Here is a 9,879-nt window from a genome sequence, read left to right as displayed (position 1 = left end):
TTAGCCAGAATGGTCTCGATCTCCTGACCTCGTGTTCCGCCCGCCTCGGCCTCCCAAAGTGCTGGGATTACAGGCTTGAGCCACCGCGCCCGGCAACAATTTCAAATCCTGAAAAAATTCATTTGGATGTTTGTTTTGCTTCCGTTTTATAGCTTATTTTAAATCAAAGACTACACCTTCCTGAGACAAGCGTTGATTACACACAAAATCAAGACTGGCCAGGGCAGTGGCTCAAGCCTGTAATAGCAGAATTTTGGGAGGCCCAGGTGGGTGTGGGGGTAGGGTGGGGATCCTGGGTATCTCTTACGTCCAGGAGTTCCACACCAGCTTGGGCGATATAGGAGAGCCCCACCCCTACCATCTCTAAAAAAAAAGAAAAAAGAAAAAGCCGGGCGTGGGGGTGCGCGCCTGCAGTCCCGGCTACTTGAGGGGCTGAGGTGGGAGCCTGGAAAGTCGAGGCCAGCCACTGCACTGTATTCTGAGCTACAGAGCGAGATCGTATCTCATGGGGGGAAAAAAAAGAGGCAGGGGGAGCAGGGAGAGAGAGAGGGAGAGAGAGAAAAGAAGGAGGAGGGGGAGGAGGAGGAGGACGAGGACGCAGGTGTGACCACTGTCCTCCAGAGATACAGATTCTGGCATTCTAAAGGAAGAAGGACAAAGAAACCAAAACCAGTTTATCCAAGGCTTCAACTTTTCAGTCTGACCCTTTGATCTACATTCCATTATTTTGGTAGCATGGTAGGAGTGGATTCGGAGTGGACACAAACCCTTTTCAGAATTAGATCAGATAACTAAAATGCAAACCAACTTCTTTATTCCTTCACCTCAATGAGCGTCCTTGGAAAGTAAACACACTTCGGGGCATTTCAAGGGGGGCGCAGTGAGAGGGTGTCCTTTGCGCCTCAGCTCCAGAGAAAAACGAAAGGTGGGTGGGAAACTAGGACAGAGGTTAAGTAAGAGGGGACTGAATCAGCGAATGACAAAGGGAGCAGGGCTCCGCACGGGGTAGGAGGAAGAAGAGGAGTCACTGGGGCTTGTGTCAAGTTTCCTCTGAATGGCTAGACAGCTGCCAGGTGGGAGAGGCGCAGGGCGAGGAGGCGGGTTCCGCACGCGGTTGGCCTGGGCCTGATCCAGTCTTCAGCTCTCGCGGGCTGGAAGTCCGGGGCAGCCACAGAGGCCACACCCAGGGCTTGCTGGTCCCGCGCTTTCCGGAGCTCAGCAGGCGCTTGCTGCTTGAACTGGCCAAAGAAGGAACGAATGAATGACCCTTTTGCCAGGATGGAGACCCGAGGGCCTCAGGGAGCTGCGAATCCCACGGACTCCTCCCGCAGCCTGGGGGACCTCGGGTCTTTTCTGCGCGAGGTGGGGCGCGGGGTCCCGCTGGCTCCGGGCGCCCGGAATCCCGCGACGGCGGGGTCAAGCCGAAGCCAGGGCGGCGGCCACGAGGACAGATCGGTAGGTCGAGCCCTCGGACCTTGGGCTGGAGAGGAATTGGACCGTGAGTCCTGGGTCAGAGAGAAAGTACTCTTTCTCCTGCACCCAGAGAGGTGGTTAGGGACTCAAGCGGGCCCTGCACGGGAAAAGGCGGCCGGCGCAAAGGACCTTCCTCACGCGGCGGGTGGAGAGGACCACGGCGAGGAGCCCAATTACTCTTCTGTCTCTCAACGAGAAAAGCGAATTTCTGGCAGGCGTGTAGCCCCGCCGCGGGACCCAGCAGACCCAACCAAATACGTGCTTGTGCGGGTGGAGGATTATCAGGTAACACAAGAAGTGTTGCAGACCTCCTGGGCCAAGGGTCGCATGACCACCAGGACTGAGGAGCACTCCGTGACCGCGCTCACTTTTCGCAGCAGTAGAGAGGGACAGCCTGGGGGACACCGGGCCCCTGCTGAACCTCGGGATCTCTAGGAACGAACAGGGGCACCCCGCGTTCACGCCGCGGAGAGGAGGGTTTCACCGTCTCCAGGGACCTTGCTCGAGGAGATTAAACTCTAGAGAGTAACCCGAGAAATGTTCCGGGATGGTGGATGAGCGATCATCCTTAAAAGAAAACGCTATTCTGGAAACTCCAACCAGCAATTAACCTGCAAAAGGAACCTTTTGAGAGGCTGGCACAGAGCTTCAGGCAGGCAGATTAAGAACTGTAAGCAGCCTAATACCTCCTTTGTGGCTTGAATTCCTTGGCGGTGTGGGGACCTAAGTCATTCAGAAGAGGGAGAGAAAAGATATTTTCAGATTGACAGAATGTGGGAGTTTTGAAATGAGAAAACCTGTTGTTAATTTGCATTTTGGAATACCTCAATTGATCTCTTTTCTGTTCCCCCCACGCCACCCCGCACTCTTGTTTCTCTTTAGAACCTAGAAACAGAAGTGAAGTTTGAAGTCTGCTCTCTGCAAAGAGGGTGGGAGTGGGTGAAGTAGAGAGGCTTGTTTTAAAAGCCAAAAACAGAAAGTAAGAAGAAATGGGAAAATAAAACCAAAGCAGCAAGTGACTCTCTTCTGATGTGCACTTTTCATTTTTCTTCCTCACATTTCAGTGTTAGAAAGAAAAAGAGAGGAGCTAGGGAAAGAAGGAGTTGGGGACAGAAGACTAAGATTTCAACATGAAATTCCTTTTACAAGGCTTTACCGCAACCAATAGCTAATTTACTCCTGTAAACATGCATTTATCATAAATTTTTAATTTTAATATTAAAAATACTGCATGCAAATGTTCTGATTTAAAGGTAGATAACAATATGTAGTTTGCCATAAAATGAATGCATATCTTATTCTTTTCCTTAGTTCTTCATTAATGAGACCTGTAGTCAAGAATGGATTGAAAATACCGATCTCCTGGTGTAGTTAAAAAAATCTCTTCTGGTATTGCTGAAACAACTAATTTTTCTTATTTTGTTTATTCTTCTTTATTATTAAATACCATCTAAATTAACTCTTTAGTAGTTGGCCTGGTTGGAGCTCTGCGAGGAGCAAAGCAGCCCTCTCCAGGTGAACTACTTGACTTTACCACCTGAAGGAGTATTTACTGCAAGAATTAACAAAGCAGGTAGGACTCTGGCTTTTGATGAGCAAATGGTTGCAAAGTGCCTCCTTCCCCAGTCTTCCCTTTTGCCTTCATTTTTAGTTTAGAGCTTGAAATGTTCTCAAAAGATCATCTGATTCACCTCTTGCCTCCTGGCAGGCCAGATAGATAAGACGCTCCTGTTTCACTCCTGAGCCAATCCAGGCCTAGAGGTCTTGTAGCATATCTAAGTCACACAGCTAGAAATTTCATATGCTTACCAAGTGGATGAAGAATGTGATAATCTCCTTCCTAAAGGTTTGGGGTGGCCTTTAGGGGATTTATTTGACCCTCACTTAGGGGTCAAAAGATGACTGAGGATATCCTAGGTTTTCTTTTTTTGTTTTTTGTTTTTCTTTTTGAGACAGAGTTACACTCTTGTTGCCCAGACTGGAGTGCAATGGCAGGATCTCGGCTCACCGCAACCTCTACCTCCCGGGTTCAAGAGATTCTCCTACCTCAGCCTTCCGAGTAGCTGGGATTACAGCCATGCACCACCATGCCTGGCTAATTTTGTATTTTTATTAGAGACGGGGTTTCTCCATCTCGGCCAGGCTGGTCTTGAATTCCTGACCTCAGGTGATCCCCCTGCCTTGGCCTCCCAAAGTGCTAGGATTACAGGCGTGAGCCACCGTGCCCGGCCGATATTTTAGGTTTTCTAACTCATGTTTGTGAGAAGTACTAGAGAATCACCTTAATATTCCTGAATCCTGCAAGGCCTCTTGGCTGGAGAATCATCACTAGCAGTTCTTAGGCCTGTGAGACCCTCACTTGGGAGAGGAATTCAGCATCTGAGCTCATCTGTGTTCAAAACTGCTTGACAGGTAGAAAAGATTCATCCCTTAAGATGAATCTCTTTTCCTTAACAACCCTGCCTGACTCCAATGGTAGATTAACCTGTTTGGCATATAAGTTTCAGACCTGAGCTTATTAATTTGGTTGAATCATCACCTGCCCAGGTGACTGATCATTGAATACGGAGAACAAAAAATGTCTCTTTCACAATAACCAAAAATGGCAAGTAGCATCACTCAGCTGCCTTCTCTGGAGGCAAGCTCTGGAGGTCAGCTGCTTGGGTTCAAAACTGGCTCTACCTCTTTATTAACTGTGTGCCCCTGGGCAAGTTGCCTTATCTCTGTGTGCCTCTGTATCCTGATTTGTTAAGTGGGGACAATAAATAGTATCAACGTTATAGAGGGTTTTTTTTTTTTTAAGGGTTAAGTTAAACGAAAATACTTAGAACCTTGCCTGTCATACAATAAATGCTCAAAGTTAGTTACATTTTTTATTATTAGCATGGTTATTATTTAGTTCATTTTTCATCCTAACTAGGGTTATTATTTAGTTCATTTTTCATCCTAACTAGGCTTTAGTCTTTTGTTTAGTAACAAAGAGCAGAAATTGTATAACACAAGAAATCTAATTAAAATCAAACCAGTGGTTTTTAATAAGACTGTTCTGTACTCCTGAAAGCAAGGACTTATTTCTAGCTTTTCCCAACCTTTAATGGATCAGTAACCTTTAAGGTCTTAAATTCCTTAGAAATGACCTTCATGTCTTGTGTAGGGACTCATGGTAAGGCTCAAAGGACTAAGGTATACTATGCTTAACAGTCATTGAAGGGATTTTAGTACTGCCTAGTTCTGGGCAGATGGGAGCTTTGAATACTTTCTTTAGCCTGTCAGGTTAGTTTGTTTTCCCTCTGGGGCTTTAAATCTGATGCCCTGTTGTCTAGAAAAGCAAAATAGACACAATTTGTTTGCATTTTGTCTTTCAGCCAAAAATGTGTTTAGCCAGGTTAGCTTAACTCCTTTAAACCAAATATGTTTGAGTTAATTATTTTTTTCCTTTCCTCACTGTGTTTCAAGCAATGAAAATTTATTTTTAAAGTGCTTACTGAACTTCCCGATTAACCACATGCAACATGTTTATAGATTTCATTTAATATAGAGTTCCTTCTCATTGGAAACAAAAAGTAGTAAGTCGAAATACTGTTGAATTTGTTTCACAGATGTTCCTGATCCAAGCAGAACCCTGTTATTTGAAGAGCCTGACAAATCTTATCCCATTTAGAAGTGTCCTGGAAGTGCATCCAAAGTGAAACTTGGGCATCCTCAGTACTAAGAAATCTCTGAGAATGGCTGGGTCTTGGCTCTTTGATCTTACCTCTACTCCACTGAAAAATACGATTATCTAAAATTGTGTTAGGTGGATGAACCACATCAAAGACTTCCAGAAACCACTCCAGTGACCATAAGACAAATGTCAGAATCGCATAACCACCAGGATCAGGCAAGTGTCATCCTCTCTTAAAAATATTTGTTTACAACCGCGATCTCCTTTTGGGAATCATTACATTTGACTTGCTGCTTATTTTTGTTGGATGTTTCCAGTGCTTGATGATAAAACTTGATGTGGCTCTTTGCTTTGAAAAAGAAAAAAAACTTTTTATTAAAAAAAAAAGTTATACACACTGCATAAAAATTGGGGAAATGTTATGAAGACAAAGAAAATTATAATAAAGGAAACAAAAACTTACAGATGACCCCAAATCTCTTTTAATATTTGGCAAGTTTCAAATATGAGTTTTTTTGTTTTGTTTTGTTTTGTTTTTGTTTTTTAGAGACAGCACCTTGCTATGTTGCCCAGGCTAGTCTTAAAATCCTGGACTCAAGCAATCCTCCTGCCTTGACCTCCCAACACACTGGGCTTATAGGCATCAGCCACCATGCCTGGCCAAGTATGGTTTTATTTTATTATGTCTTCATGTGTATATACCTACATACATACATACATTTTTCTAAACTATATAAAGTAGTATTAATGTAACCTCTTTATGTTTCCTGAATATTGTGTTTATATAAACAAACATATACTGATGCTACTCCTGATGTGTTCTGTGAAACGGCAGCATGGGCATCTCCAAGAAGGTTTTTAGAAACGTGGAATCTGAGGCCCCATTCTAGATCTACTGAATCAGGATTCGCATTTTATCAAGATCATTGGATGATTCACATTAAAGTTTGAGAAGCATTGACATATTCTCATATTTAGTTCTGTATTCTATTTTGTCACTTACCAAAACTAAAAAGTTTTTTTTATTCTGTGTTCCCAATTAATTGTTAACAATGCCATGAAGATAATAATTTGTAGAATTTTGAAAACACTTAAAGATTACAGAAGGGTGAAAGATAGAGGATATGAATTGGTAAATTGGCAAAGAGATCTCTAGGAAACTTTATAGTGTCTTTTTTAAAGAGCCTTATTATTTGAAAGTTTGTCCTAATGAGCCATTGACTCACCATTGGATTTCAAACTATTTCAGAAATGTGGCTATTTCGTTCCCTAGGAATATGAAATAATACGTTATCAAAAACTCCTGTAAGGGTGAAAAAGCAGGAAGTCATTAACATATTGCACAATTGCAACTCTGCAGGCTGAGTCAGAACTTGTCAGCCACTTGTGATGAATTGAGAGGAGTGGGGAAAAGGTGGAGCCAGAATTTGAATCAACTGATTCAGATAAGTAAACAAAGGGCTGTGACTCTTGAACACCATGACATCTCTATAACTGCAGTCAGTACTTTGCTCTGTAATTAGGGAGGGCAAATCTGTGAATTTACTTCTCTAGATGAAGGTAAAGTCCAGATTACTTTGGAGAGAGTAAGGAGTTATGATTGGTTTTCAGGCATTATGCAGCCAGTAGTCACAAACAAAACATTAAGGCTTGGTTATCTTCAAAGCAAGGAATTAACCAAATTCAAACTTACATTTCTAACCTTAAAACAAAACAAGAGGCGGAGTATGGTGGCTCACGCCTGTAATCCCACACTTTGGGAGGCTGAGGCTGGTGGATCACCTGAGGTCGGGAGTTCTAGACCAGCCTGACCAACATGGAGAAACCCTGTCTCTACTAAAAATACTGAATTAGCTGGGGTGGTGGCGCATGCCCGTAATCCCAGCTACTCGGGAGGCTGAGGCAGGAGAATCGCTTGAACCCGGGAGACGGAGGTTGCGGTGAGCCAAGATCGCGCCATTGCACTCTAGCCTAGGCAACTCCGTCTCAAAAACAAACAGACAAACAAAAAACAGAACAAGAGTCTTTGAGGAGACTGCAGCCCTCCCAAAAATAGAACAGAGGCTGTGTTTGCAGAGCTTGGTATAATAAAAGAGTCAGCCAGCATCATTTGTGCTTGGCAGGGAAGCGAAGGCAGGTAGGGCAATAGGAAAGCTTTGTAGTGGCCAAGATGGTCTTACCAATTCCTCAGCTTGACTGAATTTTAGATAAGCTTCTTCTTGACTTAGGTCCCTGACTTTCCCTTTCTTAGAGCATTTCCTTTAGAAGACTTTCAATTGTAAATTCTTTCTCTGCCTCTTTGAAATGTAAATGTAAGAAAGATCCAGGTATGTCTTTCTTAAGGACCTAGGAGCCATTCCTTTGAAATGTAATCACCAAAAACAAACAAACAAACAAACAAAAAACCCAGAGGTCTCTAACTATCAGCCTCTGTGGGAGGGTGGAAGGTCTCTAACTATCAGTCTCTGTGGGAGGGTGGAAGCCCAGCTTCTCAAAGTGCCAATCAGCAAACATAGATGGCATAATCACATTGACCAGTGTCCCTTTTAACATTGTCTCATAGTTTTTCACTAGCTCACCTTAATGCTTTAAACGTTCCCACCTTTTGTTTCAAAGGAATTGAGTTCAATCTCTCTCCCTAATGCAATAGTTTTAGTTTTTTTTGTTTTTTTTTTTTTGAGACAGAGTCTCGCTGTGTCGTCCAGGCTGGAGGGCAGTGGCACAATCTCAACTCACTGCAACCTCCGCCTCCCGGGTTCAAGTGATTTTCCTGCCTCAGCCTCCTGAGTAGCTGAGACTACAAGTACATGCCACTACGCCCAGCTTTTTTTTTTTTTACCTTTTTTATTTTTAGTAGAGATGGGGTTTCGCCATGTTGGCCAGGCTGGTCTCAAACTGCTGGCCTCAAATGATCCAGTTGCCTTGGCCTCCCAAAGTGCTAGGATAACAGGTGTGAGCCACCATGCCTGGCTACTAATGCAATAGTCTTGCATAAAGTTTTCCTTGCTTATTTAACTCTGTCCCATGCAATTACTCTTTAGCAATAGTGGAAAAAGAAAGGCTTTAGCTATGCTCTGCTTGGAGCCTATTGGCATGGGGGAGCTGGAGGCAGGTGATCTAGAAGGACAACTTCTTACTTGATTGGTTTAGGGATTTCTTAGGTGGGCCCTGCGTTGGAAAAAAGAGAGAGAGAGAAGCTGGCAGTCACTGACCAAGTCCTGACCTTTTGAGCTGATTGCTCCAGAGGCTGTGGTTTGACTTCCCAGGTTGTGGCTTTCTTGTCACAAAACTTGTAGGTTGGAATTCTGTAATAAATGGTATCAATCTCATAAGTTTTCTTCAAGGATTCAGGTGAATAAAAAAATTCTTAGAACAGTGTCTGGCATATAATACTCAAAATTAACTATTATTATAATTAGTAGTAGTGGTAGTGGTAGTGTGTTGTTCAGTTTACTTTTCATTCTAATTATTAGGCTTTAGTCTTTAATGACAAAGAGCAGAAGACATAGAACACACACACACACACACACAAATCAAATCCAAACCAGTGGTTTTTACTAAGACTCTTTTCTATATTTTTTCATATTTTACCATATATGATCTGGTCATTGTCCATACATATATTCAGGCTTTCATTTGTGTTAGACCAATTCTAAAGACCAAGTTAGAAACTGAAAAATCCAGTCATAAAATTCTGGAAGATTTAGTCACAGATTTATTTTATGGAGATAATCACATTATACTTGTTTATTAGAAACATCCAGAATGCGGCCTTGCAAGTAGCTTTTTTATGGAAGTGAAATATGCTTTGGCATAGTTTAATCCTGTTGACATCCAAAATGCTATGTAATGGATTAGTGCCACCTACTGAAAGCAAAGTCAAGTCTGCGTAAGTCCACCTAGGCATGGGGTATTACCTAGTGGTCACTGGAGTTACAGCATACATAAGCATTACCTTAAGACTGCATGACTTGTTCCTGGCCCAAACCCCTGAGTGTTAAATTTGCTTTGTGTGATTATTGGACCATTCTTAGGCCATTTTCTACCTTCAAAACATCTTGTGACTTTGAGCGTATTTGGAAAGGCCATGAGGTCCATGGAAAAGTGGGCACAACTGCATGTCTTGAATTCGACTTACTTGGAAGAGGACAAATGAGGTGTAAGGGGTACCACCGACTTTTTAACAAAGCTAGAGAACTTTCAGGGAGGACTTCAGAATGCAGTCAACTTCTGTAAGGATTCTCTAACTGGTGTCCCTGTGTCAGGAAAAGCCCTAAGCCTACCTGTGGACTTTCCAATCCAGCCTCAATGTTATCCCAGGCCCCTGAGGTTATAGGGTTTATGCTATAGTCTTTCTATCCTAACTGGGTGGAATAATGTACAAAGTTACAAATGAAATAAATAACCTTTTATTAGAAATTGGTAAGGCCGGGCACAGTGGCTCATGCCTTTAATCCCAGCACTTTGGGAGGCTGACATGGGTGGATCACCTGAGGTCTGGAGTTCGAAACCAGCCTGACTAACATGGTGAAATCCTGTCTCTACTAAAAATAGAAAAAATTAGCCAGATGTGGTGGTGTGCACCTGTAATCCCAGCTACTCGGGTGGCTGAGGCAGAAGACTTGCTTGAACCTGGGAGGCAGAGGTTGCAGTGAGCTGAGATCACACCACCGCACTCTAGCCTGGGTGACAGAGCGAGAGTGAGACCCCATCTCAAAAAAAAAGAAAGAAAGAAAGAAAGA

At 43.3% G+C, this 9,879-nt stretch overlaps 1 protein-coding gene across 3 annotated transcripts; it reads left to right on the top strand.

Moving 5' to 3' along the window:
- Positions 1-582: 582 nt before the first annotated feature.
- On the top strand, positions 583-5,491 carry LOC105524847 (chromosome unknown open reading frame, human C6orf141). 3 transcript variants are annotated; one of them, XM_011960264.1, is made up of 4 exons: positions 583-2,143; positions 2,356-3,046; positions 3,451-3,682; positions 5,073-5,256. In XM_011960264.1, exon 1 carries the CDS (start codon positions 1,258-1,260, stop codon positions 1,906-1,908), a length of 651 nt encoding a protein of 216 aa, XP_011815654.1. In that variant the 5' UTR covers positions 583-1,257; the 3' UTR covers positions 1,909-2,143; positions 2,356-3,046; positions 3,451-3,682; positions 5,073-5,256. The 3 variants fall into 3 exon arrangements, with proteins under 3 accessions (XP_011815654.1, XP_011815652.1, XP_011815653.1); XM_011960262.1 differs by having other exon boundaries at positions 583-3,046; XM_011960263.1 differs by lacking the exon at positions 3,451-3,682 and having other exon boundaries at positions 583-3,046; positions 5,073-5,491.
- The last annotated feature ends 4,388 nt before the right edge of the window (positions 5,492-9,879 follow it).

The sequence above is a fragment of the Colobus angolensis genome, unplaced genomic scaffold (genome assembly GCF_000951035.1).
Source record: "Colobus angolensis palliatus isolate OR3802 unplaced genomic scaffold, Cang.pa_1.0 Scaffold51, whole genome shotgun sequence".
Classification (NCBI taxonomy): Eukaryota; Metazoa; Chordata; class Mammalia; order Primates; family Cercopithecidae; genus Colobus; species Colobus angolensis.
The sequence above is the reverse complement of the archived record's forward strand: the minus strand, read 5'-3'. Positions and strand labels throughout refer to the sequence as shown.